This window comes from Manis pentadactyla, chromosome 9 (assembly GCF_030020395.1).
Source record: "Manis pentadactyla isolate mManPen7 chromosome 9, mManPen7.hap1, whole genome shotgun sequence".
Taxonomy (NCBI): domain Eukaryota; kingdom Metazoa; phylum Chordata; class Mammalia; order Pholidota; family Manidae; genus Manis; species Manis pentadactyla.
Genome location: NC_080027.1, coordinates 117,661,869 through 117,683,506, shown reverse-complemented (window position 1 = coordinate 117,683,506; position 21,638 = coordinate 117,661,869). Strand labels below are relative to the sequence as shown.

Below are 21,638 nucleotides of genomic sequence, written 5' to 3'. Positions count from 1 at the left end.
TAAAGAAGTCAAACTGACACTATTTGCAGATGACATGATATTGTACATAAAAAATCCTAAAGACTCCACTCCAAAAGAACTAATATCTGAATTCAGCAAAGTTGCAGGATACAAAATTAATACACAGAAATCTGTGGCTTTCCTATACACCAACAATGAACTAGCAGAAAGAGAAATCAGGAAAACAATTCCATTCACAATTGCATCAAAAAGAATAAAATACCTAGGAATAAACCTAACCAAGGAAGTGAAAGACCTATACCCTGAAAACTATAAGACACTCTTAAGAGAAATTAAAGAGGACACTAACAAATGGAAACTCATCCCATGCTCCTGGCTAGGAAGAATTAATATCGTCAACATGGCCATCCTGCCTAAAGCAATCTACAAATTCAATGCAATCCCTATCAAAATACCAACAGCATTCTTCAACGATCTGGAACAAATAGTTTTAAAATTCATATGGAACCACCAAAGGCCCCAAATAGCCAAAGCAATCCTGAGAAGGAAGAATAAAGTGTGGGGGATGTCGCTTCCCAACTTCAAGCTCTACTACAAGGCCACAGTAATCGAGACAATTTGGTACTGGCACAAGAACAGACCCACAGACCAGTGGAACAGGATAGAGAGTCCAGATATTAACCCAAACATATATGGTCAATTAATATATGATAAAGGAGCCATGGACATACAATGGGGAAATGACAGCCTCTTCAACAGCTAGTGTTGGCAAAACTGGACAGCTACATGTAAGAGAATGAAACTGGATCACTGTCTAACCCCATACACAAAAGTAAATTTGAAATGGATCAAAGACCTGAATGTAAGCCATGAAACCATAAAACTCTTAGAAAAAAACATAGGCAAAAATCTCTTGGACATAAACACAAGCGACTTCTTCAAGAACATATCTCCCCAGGCAAGGGAAACAAAAGCAAAAATGAACAAGTGGGACTATATCAAGCTGAAAAACTTCTGTACAGCAAAGGACACCACCAAGGGAACAAAAAGGCATCCTACAGTATGGGAGAACATATTCATAAATGACAGATCCAATAAAGGGTTGACATCCAAAATATATAAAGAGCTCACGCACCTCAACAAACAAAAAGCAAATAATCCAATTAAAAAATGGGCAGGGGAGCTGAACAGACACATCTCCAAAGAAGAAATGCCGATGGCCAACAGGCACATGAAAAGATGCTCTGCATGGCGAATCATCAGAGAAATGCAATTTAAAACCACAGTGAGGTATCACCTCACACCAGTAAGGATCGCCACCATCCAAGACAAACAACAACAAATGTTGGAGAGGTTGTGGAGAAAAGGGAACCCTCTTACACTGTTGGTGGGAATGTAAACTAGTTCAGCCTTTGTGGAAAGCAGTATGGAGATTCCTCAAAAAGCTCAAAATAGAAATACCATTTGACCCAGGAATTCCACTTCTAGGAATTTACCCTAAGAATGCAGCAGCCCAGTTTGAAAAAGACATATGCACCCCTATGTTTATCGCAGCACTATTTATAATAGCCAAGAAATGGAAGCAACCTAGGTGTCCATCAGTAGATGAATGGATAAAGATATGTGGTACATATATACAATGGAATATTATTCAGCCATAAGAAAGGAACAAATCCTACCATTTGCAACATGGATGGAGCTGGAGGACATTATGCTCAGTGAAAAAAGCCGGGCGGAGAAAGGCAAATGCCAAATGATTTCCCTCATTTGTGGAGTACAACAATGAAGCAAAACTGAAGGAACAAAATGGCAGCAGACTCAGAGACTCCAAGAATGAACTAGTGGTTACCAAAGGGGAAGGCTGTGGGAGGGTGGGTAGGGAAGATGGCAGAAGGGAACTGAGGGGTATTATGCTTAGTATACATGGTGTTGGGGATCACGGGGAGAACAGTGTATCACAGAGAAGGGACATAGTGGATCTCTGGCATCTTGCTGCACTGATGGACAGTGACTGCATTGGGGTATGGGTGGGGACTTGATAATGTGGGTAAATGTAGTAACCACATTGTTTTTTCATGTGAGACCTTCATAAGAGAGTATATCAATCATACCTTAATAAAAAATCTAAAAATAAATAAATAATAAAATACAAAGAAAACTAAAAAAAAATTGTTTTAATACAGTAAAAAGCAGACCAACAAACTAACCAGCATCCTTCCTACTTAACAAACCCAAAGACCTTTTCCCAAACCCTTCTCATGCATGACACGGCACCATTGAACATTGCTTACTGACACTTTCTTAAACCTTTTTTTTCTTCCTTGTCCAGATTCTTTTCTTCCTCTAACCCCTTAGAGACACGCTCAAGATTTTCTCCTTAGGTCTTTTCCTATACTATCTTTGTTAACTGTTGGGGAATCATTTTAAAGGTTATTATTCCTCAGAAGAGCTGGCTTCTTCTGCTTTTTTTTTTTTTTTAAATGCCGTAACTCACACGTCCTTAAGTTCTCCCAAGAGTGGAATGCAGTCTGCTCTGCTCTGTCCTCTTTACTACACTCAAGAAAAATGTGGGATCTCCTCCCTTTAAAGGTTTTACTAATGAACAGAAGTGTTATAAAATCCCCAAATCTTTAGTGTTTGGGCCCTTGATTTATATTCCAGAAATTCCTTTTTGTAGAAAAGTGGCTGGAAAGTGTTGCAAAGTTGCAGTGTTAGAAAGCTGGCTGGCCAAGAGGCTTCAGAGTGACATTTATCTTTGTGAACTCAGTTTACGGTCTGGCTTTTGTATTACAGGACCAGAGATGCTGAATCATGTTGCTTAGAAGTTTGTACATAAAACCCAAAGTACCAATGTTTTAATTTACAACCAAACACGTAAGCGTCAAGGGAAATGGCTATTCATTTCATTTGGTCAGGATGTTCTTTCCTTGTAGAAAAACTATGTGGGAATTAAAATAATATTCAGACATCTATTTGTTGAGAAAAGGAATAAAAGATGTATGGAATCATATCGAGGTTTGCTAGAGACGTGAAACTACCTCCACTACCAGAACCAGATTCTCTACTTGCTCAGGAGACTTTCCCCTTGAGCCAGGAACCCTGCCAAATATTTATTTCCCAGGCTTTTGTTGTTTTCTTGGCTCAATTCCTGATTGAGACATTCCTGCTTAGGTATGTTAAGTCCTTCAGTGAAGTCTTGGTTCTGGCCAGACAGGTTTATTCCTGGTTTGATCCACTCCATGTTGACCTATAATAGAATTCTTACAGGAAAGTCTCTATTTTTAAGTGTTTGGAGAATACCCTACTGTGGACCCCAAATACTGCTCTGCAGACATCTGCATACTGGATGCGTACAGGAAGTCCTCATTTCTACTTACTGGTGAGCAAAAACAAACAAACAAAAAATAGGAAAATCATAAATAGTTCCCAATGCCAGGCAGCCTGGCACATAGCAGACGTCCTCAAATCTGGGGAACGAAAAACGCAGTTCCCTACTCCTTCTGCCTAATGCAATTCAGAAATGCATTACAGAGCACATCTCCTGCCAGGCTGGGAAGGCTGCCAGAATGCAGCTCTAGCCTCACCTCTGCTTGGGGACTCCGCCCTCTCTACAGCTCTCCTCCAAGTCCTGGCCACAGGTCAGCGGGAACTTAGTAGGCGCCAACAGAGCAAGGACCCTGTCCCTAATTTTATTTCAACACCGAGAGCACCTACTCCCTAACTAGTGAAATCACAAAGACAAAAAGAAAAAAGAAATAAAGGTCAGAAAAGGGAAACAGGAGGAAAGGGCTTAAAAAAAAAACCTTTTAGCAAAGTACAGCTGCACTGCTCAGCACCAGAAACTCATCTCAGCACCCTCAGTCTACGGAATCAGGCCCCGGTTCTGAGATCCAGAAACAAAAACTGCAGCGTCCAGATAATACGATCGAGCCTGCTTCTCTGGCCCGCGGGGCCTCGGAGCTCGAAGGTCGCCCGGCCGCACTGCCCGAGTCCAGGGCGGGGAGAGCACGACAGCAGCTCGGCGCTGGCGGACGAGCACTGCAGCCCAGAAGCCGGCCCGCCGCACTGTCTCCAGCAGGTCGCGCCGCCGCCAGTGCCCGCCCGGCGGGCCGGACCCGCAACCCCTCAGAAAGAGGGGGGCCGCTCCCCGGGCGCCTCGGGTCGCGCCGGGCTCCCGGGGCGGGCCGCGTTCCTTCCGCCCAGAGAGGGCAAAGAGTCCGGCGCCCTCGCGAGCGCCCCGCCCGCGCTCCAGAGCGCCCCCTAGGAAGGAAGCCGCAAGGCGGCCGCGCCTCTGCGGCGGTTACGTCCGGGCAGGGCTGGGGTTGCCCGGCCGGCCGGCGAGCGGGGCTTCCCCGCCCCCCCGCCCCCGGCGGCCCCCGCCCGCCGCGGGCCGGAACCTCCCTGCGGGGCGGAGTGATACCGGCGGCGGCGTAGCGCGCGGCGCGGCCGAGTGGGGCGCCCGGGCAGCGGCGGGTGGCGGGAGGAGGGGGGAGAGGCGGGGCCGGGGCGGGTTGTTGTGAGGCGACTGCGCTACTGCCGGACCGGGGCGGTTATGGCGGCTCCGTATTAACACCCTCCTCCTCCTCCTCCTCCTCCTCCGCTGCCGCCGCCGCCGCCGCCGCCGTGTCCCCCGCCTCCTCCCCTCCCTCCCGCCCGCCCTCGTTAGCCGTCTCCCCCTTCACCCTGACGCCTACCTCTCCCCCTCACCTTTCCCCCTCCCCTCTTCTACCATGCCCGGCATGATGGAGAAAGGGCCCGAGTTACTGGGGAAGAACCGAGCGGCCAACGGCAGCGCCAAGAGCCCGGCGGGCGGCGGTGGCAGTGGCGCCTCGTCCACCAACGGCGGGCTGCACTACTCGGAGCCCGAGAGCGGCTGCAGCAGCGACGACGAGCACGGTGGTAGCCTCGAACTCCTCCCCGCCAGCCCGCCGGCCCCCCTCCCTCCTCCCCTCCCCCAGCCCCCTCCCCTCGCCGCGCTCCCGCCCTCCCTCCCCTCGGAGCCGGGCGCTGCGGTAGCCTCGAACTCCCGGTGCAGTGCAGCAGCGCCCCCGCGACCCCCGTCCCTCCGCCCTCGCCCCCCGCTCCCCGCCCCCATCCGCTGCCATCTCCCGGGGTGCCCCGAGTTAATATCTTCCCGTCCACCCGCCGCTGCTTTCCTCCCTCCAGCAATTTTTATATTTTATTAAGTATCTCTTCCTGTTTCTTTTTTTCTTTCTTTTCTTTTTCTTTTTGGCATTGCTTTGCAGATGTTGGGATGAGAGTCGGAGCTGAATACCAAGCTCGGATCCCTGAATTTGATCCAGGTAGATATATTAGCTTAAGCAAAATCCTGTCTCCCCTTTTCTGGGATTCGTTTAGGGTGGAAGGGGTAGAGAGGGCAAGCGGGCGGGGTGGGGGTCCGGGTGTGCGGTTGGCAGGGGATGTGGGGCTGGGATGGGCAGGCATCTGCGGCGGGGAGGCTGTCAGGCTTGGCAGGGCTGGGACACAGGGCGTGTGGGCAGATGTGTGTATTGCAAGGTTAACATGGTTCCTTTGGAGGCCACTTGCCCGCTGATGGCCTCGCCTTTCTGCCCGCTGAGCCCGGGGCGAGGTCGGGGAGAGCAGAGGGAGGCGGCGCTCGGCGGATTCGGGGGTCCGAGGCCGGGGGAAGAGCGGCTGCGGGGCCGGGGGCTGGAGAGGAGTGTGTTCTTGCTGTGTGTGCAAGAACCCTGCAAATGTCAATTGCCACACCGCCGGTCTTCGGGAGCGGAGGGCCGCGCTCCGCAAGGGCTGCGGATGCCGGGGCTGCTGTCACGGGCCGAAGCCGAGGGCGAGCCCTGCCCGGCCCAAGCAAACACGGAATTTTCTGTTTTCTTTTTCTTTTTGGCTAGATGGTGTAGCTTTGGTCGCGACAGCTCTGCGGAGGGTCGGAGCCGCGGAGAGAAAGGGATGGGGGAAGCGGGTGGGGAGAAGCCAGAGGCGCACCTCGCCCGCGAGCCAGCCCTAGGAAGTCAGACCACAGGACAGTGGCTGCAGCTGCCAAGGAGACATTTTCTCCCCGAGCAGCCAGGTTCCAGCGTCCTCTGCCAACCCAGCTTGCGGGCTCCCTGTCTACTTTTCTCCAAACAGGCTCCCTGGCGGTCACGGGATTTCAGCCTGGACGGGGATTGGGCCAGAGTTCCGCATATGGAGGCGCCCTTGCGGGAGCCTCTCACAGTGGAGCGTGTTTCCTTCTCCCCGCCCCACCCCAGACCCTCTTCATTCCAGGCTTTAAACAGACTTTGAAGGGCTTTTTTCTTCTTAGAGTGGGTCAGTGTTTTTGCCCATTGCCCGCTCACAATAACGTTGTTTCTGTGTCTGACTCTTGAATTCTATGTGAGATATTAATAGGGCTTACTTGGATGTTTATTTGATTATAAGGTATAGATGGGTATTTTCATTTCTCTTCAGCCCATTACTGCAATGCAAAATGACATTTACCAACCACTTAGAGAGTTTTAGGTACTAGCTTCCGCTGTCCCAAAGGAGAGGATAAAGAGCGCTAAAAAGATTGCCAGTGCAGGCTGATCTTCAGTAAAATAGTGATACAGGAGTGCTCCCCAGATCTGGGTTGCCTTCTAAATGACATGGCTATCAGTATATTTTATACAAAAGCTATCAGTGTGTATACTGGTGGGCTTGCAATTTTAAATGTTTCATGAAACTAATTTTGTTTATTGATGTAGCTAGTAAGTGAATGGCACTTTCACATTACTGTGCCTTCTCAGGTTTTAGCTTGACATTTGAAAGAGTATCCTTCAGCTTAAGATGGACTGAATTCAGTTCCCAAGTCTTTTCTTTTTGTGCTCTGAGCAAATCACTGGCCTTCCCAGAGCTGCTTCCCTAGTTGTAAAATGGAAATAAAAAATACTTCATAGGATTCTTGCCAGGATTACCTGACTGGGCATATATGGCAGTTATTCAGTAAAGGTGAAATATCATAATTATGAAGAATGATTCTGCATACCGTTATACCTTTCTGACTTGGGACTTTCTAGCTTTTTGGGGGGAATTGATAAACATTTCTAGATTAAAAGCCAACCAGATTTATTTCATAATGTAATAAACATACCTGTCTTTTTGCCCTATTAGGTAGGTTTATATTTCACAGACAACTATTTACCAGTCAATTAGCGATCTTGTGTTTAAGAGCCAGAATTTCATCCTGGAACAAATTTTCATGTGCCATGGCCTGGTGATGACTATAAAATATTTTTTGTTTCGTGACAGACTAAATGCTGGAACAAATTTCAAAATTAGAAAAATAATTCACTGAAACTGAAAAATACTTTATAGGTAGTTTCACATGACCACTACTTGAATCATCCTTTTTCCTTGATCATCATGTTTTATTTTGAACCTAAGTAAAATATTTGTGGGATAAAGAATCACTGAAGCATTACAATTTTTAAAGTCATATTTTCAGTTTATTTACTCAGTAACTGATATTTTTTATTAGAATAAGGATAAATGTCACATCCTTTAAATTCACCTATAAATTTACTTCTTAATTATCTTCTGCGGAAGAATACTGATCCCAAGGACACAACTAAAACTAATTACCATTTAACCTTAAGTGGGCTTTTCTATAGCCATTATGGATAAACCTTGTCAAACATAGATTATTGATTATTAGTTACTTTTTCTTGTTAAAAAGGAGAAATATCTATTGGATACTTGTAATTATTGGATGCTCTATTCGATACTTTTCACAAGGAAAAGTATGTAATAAATTTTAAGTATCTAAAATATTTTCACAAGGAAATAGGCACACAATGCAACAGTATCACTGTTCTATTTTACTCTTAAATGTTGCACTGTTGAAGTTTCTACTTCACATCAATTCACTGTAATGGGATGAGAATTGAAATATGTTTCCTTGAAAAAGATATTTACTAACTAGTGTAGAAGTTGAGAAATTATAAGCTCCTCTCCTGTTTTCATACCATTATCTTTAGTCTCATAAACCACTAGAACTGTCTTCATGGATATTGTTCATCCATTCATTTGGATGAATCACCCAAGTCACTTGGAAGAAAAATTCCTTAGGTACCAAGATTTTTTTATCAGAATATATGAAAATTAAAGGGAATTATCTTTCTATGGAGGATATTTTGATTGGAGGAGAGACTTTGATTGGAGGAGATAACAGTGATGATAGAAATTAAGCACAAAAAGAATGAATTATTAAAATTAGTATTTTAGAAAATTTAAGAGTATTAAGATTTATATTAGAATTACTGGAGTTAGAAGATAAGGAACAATTTATATTAATTAACAGACCATAGTTAAGAATGCCTTTATAATAATTTACAAACTGGATTTCTGATGATTTTCTTAGGTGCGTTTTTTCTTTTGATTCTTTACTAGGTCTTCCCAGCTTTTATTTAGTGTCTACTGACTATATGTATGCCATGAGGAGCGATTTTGTGTGATGAATAAGAGTCTCACCTCTTAAGACTTCTAGCAAATATGGCACAGCGACCCTGGGTGAACTATCTGACATATCTAGGCCTTAGTTTTCTCATTTGTAAAAGATAATGTTAACATTATGTTATAGCACAAGATTAAGTGAAAATGTATGTAAAGCAGTGGTCTGCAGATACTTTACTTGCATACCCATAAACTAACTTCGAGAAACTAATTCACATGTTTTTAGATACATGTTATGTCACTAGGTTTAAATAGTTAAAAAATGAAATCTCCAGTGTATTGGAAATATTAATACTTTGAAATAAAAGTTCTTAGTTTAAGTGCATCCAATTAAATGTACTGTAGTAATGTGAAAGTATCTATTTTATAAAATATATGGACAGGCTCCTAATGGTCTGAAGTTTACATTGTTCCTTTTTGTCTTTGAAATCTTCCATACATTTTCTCCACAGAATTTTATAATGTGTTTTTGCACTTAAAAGTGCTATATTGATCACCTGTCCAGTTTTTCTGCCACAATGATATGTTTTCTTGTGAACATAAGATTCTAAGAGTTAAACCACTTCTGGCTTGAGTTATTACAGTTATGAATAATTAATTAAAATTGTAATAGTCATGGTGCCTTGAATAAAGGCTGTGCTGACACCCTTTGTTTGGCACTGTAGAAGTTTTAGAATTTTAGGTGATGTACTCTTAATAAGATTTGAGATAGGATGAGAGACCTGCTTTTTTTATTTTTTTAAAGTAAGAGAAGGGCATTTGTGAAGAAAGTCATCAGAAGTAAAATGAGTATAACTTAGATTGCAGGTGAGTTCTAAAGCAAAACTTGTGGGAAACATCTTGCGAAGGAGAACATAGGGAAGTTGAAGGTCTGAAAACTGATTCCTATAAAATGTACTCATGCTTATGTACCCCTTGGAAAGTCTGTTTACTGCAGTTTGAAGTTGGTGATTTGAGGGTGTAATTCAGAGCATTATTTATAAATAGAATTTTTAAAGTATTTGGCGTATCCTAACATTCTCAATATTTAAGCTCTATTAGAAATATTTGTACCATGATTTCATCAAAATCCTTGTTCTAAATGTCTTAAAGGAAATATAAAAAGAAACAAGATTTTAATATTTGTTCTTACTTAGAAATTTGCTGTTGGTGTAGAAATCCTAGCTTATCAAAATTACACTTTTGTTTTTCAGTTGTTGGTTTTCCCCAGTTGCCAATTGCAGTTAGGGAGTTCTAAAAGATTTCAAAGGGATTAAACTTTTTACTGTTTCATTTAATCTTTTAAAAACTGTTCAATTTTATTTTCAGAACTGTTGGGCTACTGTAGTCCTTTAGAACTATGGTAGCTTGCTATCTAGGTTTTGGTTTGTTCTTTAATCCATTCAAAAGATAGGATGCTTCTAAGGCTTGGTTAGAAGCTCCCTATTTTGCCAGGGAGTCAAGTCTGCTTCTTAGTGTTATTTCTGAATATTGGACAGTTCTGGTATAATCTAAAATACTGTTATAGTGCTCGCTTCGGCAGCACATATACTAAAATTGGAACGATACAGAGTAGATTAGCATGGCCCCTGCACAAGGATGACATGCAAATTCGTGAAGCGTTCCATATTTTAAAAATAAAAATAAAAATAAATGAAATACTGTTACAGATAAAATAAGCATTGGGTTTTATGTCCTTTAAATATTTTGCTCATTTCAACTTTTATAATGGAAAGGGTCAAATTTTATTGGATCACAGCATTCAGAGGAGTCAATTTTTTTCATATACAATTCATTACTTTTAAAATATAGTACTTGTTCTTAATAGAAGTTACTTTCTCCTTTTATAGGAGAGGAATCAGATCTGAACTGTCAGAAAAGCAAAAAGTCATTTAAGCTATTCAGTCTCATTTTCAAAGGGTTGGTGAAACAGGGCATCAGCCATTTGAGTTAAGAACCCCATGAGGTTTTAGGTGAGAACAAGCCTTTCCAGAGTAGAAAAAAGGGAACTTAAGAACTGGCTTCAGTAAGCATATACTAATAGTAATAAGCCTTGTATAATGCTTACCATATGCCACTTTACATATATTATTTATTCATTTAATAGCTCTGGAAGTGGGTACTCTCATCCCTATTTGTAAAGATGAGTTAAACTGAGACACAAATTAAATAAATTTGCCCAAGGTGACAAAACTGGGAAAGGGTAGAGTCTGGCTCTATAATGGTTGTACTCTTAACCATTATACTATAATAGCTGTCATTTTCTGTGAACTTCCATCTTCTCTTGAGTCTAGTTGACAAATATATGATTAAAAATGGTATAGTCCATTTCAAGGGTCAGGGAGAGAACACTGTGAAATGCCTAATTGGGCATTCTCTGCTATTAGATATGATTATCCTCTCCACACACATACACCCCACCCATATTAGAAGGGATGTTAGTGCCCACAGCTTGGATGTCAGTTTCTGTCAGATCAGGCCCTTAATCACAGTGCTAAGAATTTTGGGGGAAACTTAGATGTTATTCTTCATGGGGGAAAATGAAAAAAGTTAATTTTATCTGTTTAAGAAGATTCACTTAAGGAAGATGTTTTAATTTAGGCTTTTTGTGATGCAAGGAAATATGTTTAAATATTAAGCATGATATGCTATTAAGACTTGAAACTTAGTGGAAACCTTTGTTGCATTCCATATTCTATGAAGTGGGATTTAAATTGTCTTATTGTCACAGTCCATTGTGAAAAAGAATCAGTCCCATGTTAAAAGATTGAAGTTTAGGATACTCTGTAGAAATAGCAATAGATTTTATTAAATGAAAGCTTTTGAACAATGTAGCATGATGTCTTTTTTGGTTCTATTGAGTGGTTTGGCTATTTTGCTTTTGTGTTATTTTATGCAGTTAATTAAATATATCTTAATATTGAAGTTTTTTGAATATAAATGTTAGATAATATTCTTCTAACTTACTAACTCAGAGCTCCTGTTTTTGTCACTAAAGATACTTACAACAAATGTAATATGTTTTACTTTTAGATTTGTTTTGTATTATGGTTTTTCTAATATATTGATAATATTCTCTCATTTCTCTTTTCTCCATCCTTACTTTTTCCTTATAGTAAAACAATTTTAAAACAATTTTAGCTTCATATTTCACTCAGTGTCATTCTCAAAAATTTGCTGACTGAATATACAGTAATGATGTGTAATGATTCTCCAAAAATAAAAAGTAGTGAATGGTAATTGAATTATTGCTTTATAGATAACTTCTCTAAACTGAGATGACAGTAGTAGTGCCTTTACTCCAGAAATGAATTTATTCCATCTGCCTTATAACTTGATAAATGATTACAGTTTAACCTCAGAATTCTGTTAATTTTTTATGTGAATAATTTTAGAATTCTGGCCATTAGTTGATAATAGCTGTCAACACCTCATAAAGTCTATTAGGACATATTCAGAGACGAGTCTTCTTAAGGCAGGAGGCAATAATGCTTCATTTCTTGATAGTTTTAATTGATGCACCTAAGAATTAAGAAGAAACCAGAAAAATACCGCTGAGTAATTAAAAGGCAGAACCCACGGGCATGTACTTGGTGCTAGAATGTATCAGGCCTTATTCATTCTGTTCATTCTGTGTACTCTTACAATACAAGCAGTTTCGGTAGAGCTTGATTTTTCTGGCTTTTTAGGTTAAAACAGATTCAAAATAAATTAGAAACAGCAGTAGTATGCTTCAACTGTAGTTAAATCTAAAAAGGAATAGCTTGCAGACCCCTAGCAAGGAATACAATTAAATAAAAACCATAACAAGCAAATACAAGTCTTTAAAAATTATAGTAATCTGACTTAATTAGATATGGGCAAAGCAGAATTAACACCTGAAGTAGTCTTTCTAGTTTTAAAAGTCAGAGTTTTTTAACTCCTAAGTAATGTATAGAAGGTTAAATCAAATTTATTACCTGTCAAGAAGTAGGGATATATAATGTATTTAAGAAAGTCTTTCTTTTCAATATAAAGGGGGCAAGCATCAGTGTTTGTAAAATTTCCTTCATTCTGTAAATGGGATATTTACTATATTTAATGTAAATCTGCTTTCCTTCTCTGTTTTCCTGTACTTGGCTTCTTTGTCCTATTTTGCAGATACTGTATTAAAATAGAAATGAAGCTTACTTTGTTTACACTTACTTCAAATATAAATAAAATCCATCATATTCAAAGCAATTAATTTTTTCCCCAGGTGCTACAAAGTACACAGATAAAGACAATGGAGGAATGCTTGTATGGTCTCCATATCATAGTATTCCAGACGCCAAATGTAAGTTTTCTGAAATTCAGTGTTAATGACCATAGGGATCTAACAACCAATTCAAAATGCAACTTATATTTTGTTCGGGTCTCTTAGATCCACATAAGAAAACAGTTTGTCTTTGTTTTGTTTTGTTTTGTTTTTCTGATGGAGGTTGTTATATTAGAATGTTTTTCCTTTTGAAAGATAGTGGGTTGATCATTCCAATTTGTGTCAGGCCCAGGAAGACTGAAAAAACCTAGGATCTGATGGCATTGCTGCTAAATCCTCAAGCAGGGGAGGGAGTTACTATGTAGACATCTGCACAGGCTTTTCCTCAGTATATGGAGCTGTAAAGAAATGCCTTCAAACTTCAAAGAGCCCACTATCATTACCATTTTAAAGAGGAAAGGGGAAAGAACTGACTTCAGCAGCCATCAATCAGGTCATCTTTGAGCTCTCCATTTCTGGACGGAGACCTTCTGGATCATTGACCAATCACTTCTTGAATCATGGTGTGGCTTTAGACTTCAATGTGATGTAGCGGACCTGATCCTTTGCGGCACATCAGATATAGGAAACGTTCAGGTAACAAAACTAAGAACCCCACCCCTCCATTTAGTTATCATTGAATTTATTAAAACAAAAACCACTGTACAGCTATTCTAGCAGCTGTAAAATAAGCTTGTCTTTTAAAAACATTTACTAAATCTTAAAGATGTCCCATGATGGTTTATTTAGTTCCATGGAAATTAATGATGTCCTATATATCATTTGCATAGTAAGTCTAATCATACTTATTGATGCAGTAAGAGAACTGAAGATTGAAAACTGAATAGTATTCTGCACACCTGATAATTCTTCCTGTTTAAGAGCTTTAGAATACCATCAAAAGGTGGGTAATCTAGGAATTAATATGTCTTTGAGGCATTCTTCACAGAAAACATGAAGTTGTACATTTGTCCTGAGACTGTATACTGAGAAACCTGAGAGAGACTATTGGGTTTCTCTGCACAGTCCTTATTACAGGCAAAGATTTGCATTCACAAACTGAGCATCAGGGTGTCATTGGTTTTTGCTGTTTTGACACTGCTTTGTGCAATGGTGCATTTCTTAGCAAAGTGGAGAACAGAATTCAGAAAGCCAGCATGTCCTCGTAGTGTGCATAGGATGGAATTTCCAGCTGAAGGTCTAGGGCAGTGGTTTGCAACCCTGGCTTGTACTGGAATCATTTGGGGAATATTTTTAAAAAACACTACTGATCTCAAACCAGTTAAATCATAATCTTCAGGAATGGAGCCTGGACTTACATTTTAAAAGCTCCCCCACAGATTTTAATGCATAGCAGGGTTGAGAACCACAGGTTGATTGCTATTGTTTGGCCTTCTGTTTATAGGGCGGTAAGACATTTCTGTTAATCAGTATATATTTAGACATATCATGTTTTTAAGTGCTAAGGAAGGGTTCTAAACAAAATACAGTATTTGGATTTTCTACACCAAAGGCTTACAGTGTTAGAGAGATACAATAACATCCTTTAAAAAAAGTTGTTATTCTAACAGCATTATTGTTATAATAGCATATTTATGTATTAAACTGTGCTAATAATGATAGCAAATTCTTATAAAGTACTAAAAATGCGCCAGGTGCTATTCTAATATTCTAAGCACTTTGCATATATTATTTAATTGTAGGAAGAGAGTAGTGTTTTTAACATGTTTAAAGTGAGGAAACTAAGGTATAAAAAGTTCAAGTTAACTGCCAAAGTCAAAAAACTAGTGACAAGGCTGAGAATCAAGCCCAAGTGGACTAGCTAGCTCTTCTAGGATCAGAATTCTTAACCACTGTTTCTTTAAAAATGTGCCTAAAGAATTAATTTATATATGTATATAAAATTTGTGTGTATTATATATATAATTTTTATATATGTACATATGTATATATGTAACATACATATTATATAGAGGGTCAAGTAGGAGTGGCTATGTGGACTTCACATAAAACTGAGTCCTGCTGAATATGAAATGGCAGACTTCCCAGCAGTGAGGTCTTGAAATAGCCAGTATATCATCATGGAAGCTGTGTTTATGTAAATAATTCTATTGGCTTGATAACAAATGCAGGATTGATGAAAATGCAATATTCAAACACCTTTTATACAGCTAGCAGGAAGAGCTGAAGAAAATGTTAGGGATACTAAAGCATACTTAAATATGTTGATATTATGTACAACTGGCAAAACTACAGATAGATCATCTTTTATATAGCAATCAGAAGTGGGAAGGTAAAGTAAAGGCTTTGGGCCAACTCTAAATATGAGATGGGGTCTTAAACAGCTAAGTCTCGTCAAATAAATACTGCAAGAGAATATCAATAAATATCTAATATTGTACACAGTAATTAGGTTCTGTTGGTTGCCCACGGATTGGTCTTTTTATGTACAAAATAATTATAGTAATGTCATTGAACTTAATAAGTATATGCTATATGGTCATAGAGATAAGCCATACTAAGTAAAATTTTAAATCAAGTAAGCTTCTTATCCTATTCAAAGAAGTTAAGTCTTTTTTGTAAAATTTCATGAAAATTGACTAGCAGTTTTTCTAACCCTTGCAGTATAATTCTTTTTATTTTGCTTTGTTAAAAAAAAAATAGTAGATCTGGGCAAATGAAATAAATGAGAATAATTAATTATGTACTATTGTTTCATTACAGTGGATGAATATATTGCAATTGCAAAGGAGAAACATGGCTACAATGTGGAACAGGTATGTAGAGAAACATTTTAATACTAAGGCTTGCCTCAGTATTTATCAAATCTGAAGAACGTCTCAGGATAGTTTCTGTCCTAAGAATGCATAACTTCAACCAATGATATCACAAAAGTCCTAGCAGGTCAGATTTTTCAAAAGCATTAAGAATTTTGCTTTTATAAACATTATTCATTCTCACAGGCTTGAATATTTTTCTTTCAATACCTCTTTTTTATTCTGTTTTGAGTTTTAAGAGTACCTGAAAGCCTTCAAGATTATTCTGGTAAATGCTTACCAAAAAGGGGGGGAAAATTTGAGTACAGGCAATTCACTTAAAAAACCCAAGAGTTAAACTTTTTATTTGAAGAAGTATTAAGGACCTTCAAATTTTGAATGAAATAATTCACATAAGGCTTTTTAAAAATTAGTTAACTTTGAAAGGAGATATATATGGCATATGGTTATTATCCTTAATGAGGGAATGAAAATAGAGATTCTTATATGTCATTTCAACTAAGTGTTATATCAGCCTGTATCAGAATTACTAGTAAAATAAATGAATTATCTGTAATGTGGACTATTAAGAGCTAACTTCATAGTAGCATGGTTAAATAATAAAATATCATTGCTGTGAAACTGACATGTTTATCTAAATGTAGTTAACTTTTCTGTGGATTTTGACGTCTTTATGTGTTTTGTATTAAGAAAAAGAAAAAGGTTGGTTGACTTTCTACTTAATATTTGAGAAAATCCTTGAAAATGTGCCTGCACATATATTCATTTTAAAGTATCACCAAAGTACAGAAATTAATGCTAAAGGTCACTGTTTAAAAATTTGCTGTATCTTTTTTCAAAAAATAAAACTTTTTATCTTCTAAGTTATTCTGTCTTGTAGTAAAGATAAATGCTTACAAGGGAAAGTTGTGGAATTGTTGGAAATTGCCCATTGCAGGGTTTCTTATGATTTGGTAATAAAGTTATTGAAGCTGTTAATATGCCTCATAATATTTCTTTGTGTACATGAAATGTAATGCACATTATGTTAAAGTAAAAAACCTTAAAATATGTGTGGTAAAGTATTATTAAAGTTGCAGTTGAGGTACTCCTACTTCTTTTAAAAAACTTTAAAATATGTGTGGTAAAGTATTATTAAAGTTGCTTCTTGAGGTACTCCTAGCCCATGATACACTTCTTACAGGTTAAAACTTTCTACTAAATCTCTACTGAGCACTTTAGTTTTTTGTTATAATTGATAATTTCATTCAAGTATTGATTATTAATATGCTGGATATTCTCCTTTTAGCATATTTTTCTCTACACATTGACAAATGAATAAATGTGGGTGAGCCTACAAACCTGCTTTAGTATTTATAGTCATTCTCCTCAGCTCACTGTTTTTCCTAGATTCTGCAGCAAATATGGTATGTAAAACATTCACTGTTCTGAGGCCCTGATTTAAAAGAAATAAATCAATGAGGTCTGCTACCTGGGCTCCCTGCTTAAAGGTCCCAAACTGTGAGTGTATTTTCAGTTGAAGTTGTAGGATTAAGATTTCAACTTTCTGCTTAATATTTGAGAAAATCCTTGAAAATGTGCCTGCACATATGTTCATTTTAAAGTATCACCAAAGTACAGAAAGTTGAAGTTGTAGGATTAAGATTTTAACCCAGTTTGTGTTTAACTTTCTTAAGTGTGATGGAACATAAGTCCATTAAAACCAAAGGGGAATGATTTCTCTTCAAAGGCACTTGGCATGTTGTTCTGGCATAAACATAACATTGAGAAGTCCCTTGCTGATCTCCCTAATTTCACTCCCTTTCCGGATGAGTGGACAGTAGAAGATAAAGTCCTATTTGAACAAGCCTTTAGTTTTCATGGGAAGAGCTTTCACAGGATTCAGCAAATGGTATGGTAATTTTGGTCTTACTATGATTTACAACTGAAAGATATGTTATGCTATTGTTAAACACTTCCTAAATTATTAAATATGAAAGTTTTCCAATCTAATTTTAATTTTTATAAGTATTTTGAAATAGGTATATTTGCATAGTCTTATTTTCTACAACCAGTCTAATGCATGTTAGTTATGTGCTATTTCATTGATGTAAATTAACTTTATTATGATTTAAATTTATGTGTAATAGTTATTAATATGTTTGTCATTCCAGGAGAAAAATTACCATTTCAATTTTATTTTTAAATGTTTCATTTTTTAACAATAGGATTTTATATTCTAATTTGTATTCCTTTGGATATGAAAGTCAATCTTTTTTTAATTCTGTAAATTTTCAGTATTGTTCAGGTTCTGTTGCCTTTTTTTAAGGAGAAAAATTGCTCTTTATTGCTAGTTCTTAAATTTTTGTGTTTTGTCAAAATAATACAAACCTGAGAAGTTGCTGCATTAAACTCTTAACCTGAATGGATTAAAATTAGATAATGTTTGCAAATATGTTTAATGTCTTCCATAATTGAAGAAAACCTTTTTGACTGGGAGTGTGCACATCCTTGTTTGACAGTATGACAAATCAGTGCATGATCATTAGTCATTTTAATATCCAAGACTTTATTTGGTATCTGAAGTCTGTTTGCAGTATTCATCATTTTAAAATCTGGATTTAAAACAAAATGATTTTAAAAATTCATTGTTAAGAGTTGAATAGCTTTTCTTGAAAGCATACTAAGTGACAAAAGCCAGATATAAAAGATCACATATTTATGATTCCATCTATATAAAACATCCAAAATAGGCAAATCCACAGAAGGAGAACGTGGATAGTAGTTACCAGGAACTGGGTTTAGGAGAGAAGAGGGAGTGACTATTAATGAATATAGAGTTTCTTTTCAAGGTTATGAAAATGTCTGGAATTAAATAATGATTTTTACACAATTTAGTGAAGATACTAAAAGCCACTGAATTGTACACTTTAAACTGGTGAATTTTGTGGTATATGAGTTATGTATCAGTAAAAAAATGCTGACTTACAGAGAGGAAAAGAAAGAATTGAGGAATTCTTTAAGAAAAACAAATAGGAATACAGTACTAACATTGTGCTGGGGACTTCTGGGTCCATTCTCACCATGTTAGTTTGTGATGTCTTTCTCCTCCCTCCTCAGACCAAATAGGAAATATTCATTCAGAAATGTTAGTGACATAGGTGTGGTGGGGTATAATGACTGTGACAGAACTTTTTAGCTCTATAATTCATAAAGATACCCATGAAAATTTTTTTATCTATGCCTTTGCCAAGTATCAAAGAATAATATCAGAAATATTGTTCATTCTGTTAATCAAAGTTTATGAATTAAACTTGCTGATATTAATGTGATTTTTCTTTTCAAGCTTCCAGATAAGACAATTGCTAGCCTTGTAAAATATTACTATTCTTGGAAAAAAACTCGATCTAGGACAAGTTTGATGGATCGCCAGGCTCGTAAACTAGCCAATAGACACAATCAGGGTGACAGGTAGGTTGGATGGATGCCTTTATATAGTTACATTGGTAGTTACACTGTATTGGGCTGCTTACATTTCCTAAGGCAGAAAAATTATCACAACACAATGTAAATACTTCTTATCCTTATGTTCATGTTTCTGCTATCACAGGAAGAGCTGAGTGATCACAAATCTTAAGAGTAAGAACTCTCTTTATCTATTCATCATACCCAGCAAACATTGCAGCCGAGTTACATTTGAGCTGTGTTTAGCTGTAATCACAAATGCTTCCTTTTAGTATTGATACATTCAATATGTATATTTAGAACATATTAATAAATATATTCTCTAGAAGATGCTCTTTCCACAATTGCCTGAGTAACTGAAGTCCGTATTATTGTAGCTGTATCTTCTGGTAGCATAAAATCAATTTGCTCTCTGGTGTTTGTCAGTCTTTATCCTCCAAGTGGAAAAGCTGAAATAATAAGTATTAATTTAATATACGTGTTCTCTTTCTTAAATGATACTTCTTTTTCAAAATATCTTTCCTTTTGGGTCTCTTTTTTAGCTAGAAATGGTTGCCAAAAGAACAAATGTTTTTCAACACTATAGAAATCTAAGTTATAAAAGTTCATCTTTCCAAGGACAACTCTTGTTCTGTTGGGGAATATTTAGTAAAATTATTAGCAAGGTATATTGCAGTTTGATAAGAGCACTGTAATAGAATACAAAGAAGGGAATTACGTTTACTAATCTTTGTTTCTTCTCAGTGATGATGATGTAGAAGAAACACACCCAATGGATGGAAATGATAGTGATTATGATCCCAAAAAAGAAGCCAAGAAAGAGGTAATAGTGGTTATTAGAGTGGTTGTAATTGTTCTACAGATTCACTCAGAAAGAACGAGTCATGCTTCATATTGAGAAAAACATTCTTATATAATGGCTTAGAAAGTAGTAAATTTCAATGTTAGTTAGAGCTTTTGGAAACACAATAATATCTAGAAGTCCAGTTGGCCAGCAGTTTAGTCATTTGGGAGTTATCTTACCTTCTCAGAAGTATAAAAACCTTGCCACAATCACTGGTCTTTAATCCATTGAAAAGAACTAAAACCACCCTCAGGTGATGCAGAATTGGGTATCAAATTAAGCTTTCTGATTTTATTTTAATTTCTTTACCTTTTGTTCCATGGTATAGCAATTAGAAATTACAGATCCTCCTTAATTTATGATGAGTTTACATCCCAATAAACCCATTTAAATTGAAAATATCTTAAGTCAGAAATGCATTTAATGTACTTAATATACTGAATATTGCAACTTAGCCTGACCTACCTTAAATGTGTTCAGAACACTTAACATTAGCATACAGTTGGACAAAATCATCTAACACAAAGCCTATTTTATAATAAAGTGTTGAATATCTCGTGTAATTGAATGCTGTACCAAAAGTGAGAAACAGATGGTTGTGTGGGTGCAGAACGGTCGTCTGTCTATCGGTTGTTGGCCCTCGTGACCACGTGGCCGACTGGGAGCCGTGGCTCACTGCTGCTGCCCAGCATCACAATAGAATATCATACTGCATATCACTAGCCCAGGAAAAGATCAGAGTTCAAAATTAAAAACATGGTTTCTACATGTATATCACTTTTGCACCATTGTAAAGTTGGAAAATCCTCAGTTGAACTTTCCTAAGTCAGGACCATCTGTAGTAGCAGTTATACTGACAGCAGTGAGAACTGAAAGCTGCCTCAAACGAAGGGAAGGAAGAATCCCCACCTAGAAAAGCTCTCATTCCTAAATATGATGATGATAATGATGACTTAAAATTAGTAAGAAAAGGCTCAGTTGATAATACCTGCTTGTTTATTAAGGCTGGGAATTACATAATTATAAAAAATAGACCAAATGTTAATGGATAAGGGCTTGTGAGGTATAGACAGCTGTGGATAGTGAAAATAACATCGAAATTGGAGATAGAATGTGACCTCCCATTTAGCGGCTCCCATTCCTTTTAAGAAACTCAGTGCTGTGGTCCATTCTGGCCCTTGTCATCACACTAAATTTTTTAAATCCTTCTCTTACCTCAACTTGATGTTTTAAAATTTGTTACTACTGCTCAGTGTTCTCAAAATTTTTCATTCCTTCATTTTTCTCCAAGTCTGCCTTGTTTCCCTGAGCCATAGACCCCATGGTAAACTACTTAACTTGCTCTCCTTCCAGTATCTTCAATTCCCCATTTCCCGTGTTCTTCTCCTATACCTTCCCTGACCCTGTGGACCCACAACACTGAGTCAGTGGTATTGTTAGTCTGAGAGGCACAGCAAGAGAAAATGGCACAATCATGTGAATTGTTGCTTTTTACAAAAAAAATGGTTTCTGGTCTCAGTGTAGCCCTTAACTCCTCTCAATTTTTAACCTCTAAGCCTCAGTTTTTTCCACTGGTAAAATGAAAATAGGATTATTTTGAGAATCAAAGAAGTAATATATATAAAAGCACTTGTTACAGTACCCAGTACATAGTAAATCTTGAATAAAAGTTTCTGTTTTATTATCTGAACTATTTTGAATATTCCATCCTTCCTACATATTGCCTGCCACCTCTTCATTTCCCCCAAAACTTGGCAGATGACTGCACCTTCTATTTACAAAGAAGATATCAAGCAGGAAGTTCTTTAAATTCCTGACCCTTCCCTAAACTCTGTGTGGCCACATTACCCTTTTTATCTGAGTGTATTTACACTTAGAACATTATATTAGAATCACTGTATTTTGC

General features: G+C 37.9%; 1 protein-coding gene and 1 non-coding gene across 9 annotated transcripts in view; both read left to right on the top strand.

Annotated features, from left to right (window-relative positions):
* The first annotated feature begins 4,508 nt into the window (after positions 1–4,508).
* The window catches only part of RCOR3 (REST corepressor 3), a 47,460-nt gene continuing 30,330 nt past the window's right edge, over positions 4,509–21,638 (top strand). For 4 of the 8 annotated variants that reach the window (XR_005030283.2, XM_036912452.2, XM_036912454.2 and 1 more), the window contains exons 1-7: positions 4,509–4,860; positions 5,208–5,264; positions 12,629–12,706; positions 15,392–15,444; positions 17,174–17,335; positions 18,770–18,894; positions 19,633–19,711. Coding sequence is in view for 7 of the 8 variants with exons in the window: in XM_036912452.2 (XP_036768347.1) it covers positions 4,692–4,860; positions 5,208–5,264; positions 12,629–12,706; positions 15,392–15,444; positions 17,174–17,335; positions 18,770–18,894; positions 19,633–19,711 (723 nt within the window). In the remaining variant the exon portion in view is untranslated. Of the gene's footprint in view, positions 4,861–5,207; positions 5,265–12,624; positions 12,707–12,914; positions 13,265–13,485; positions 13,572–15,391; positions 15,445–17,173; positions 17,336–18,769; positions 18,895–19,632; positions 19,712–21,638 lie in introns of those variants that run through there. The other 4 variants (XM_036912455.2, XM_036912451.2, XM_036912456.2 and 1 more) reach the window with 3 other exon arrangements.
* Positions 9,919–10,025, top strand: LOC118926103 (U6 spliceosomal RNA). Its single transcript, XR_005030339.1, has one exon. It is a non-coding gene; the product is annotated as a U6 spliceosomal RNA (small nuclear RNA).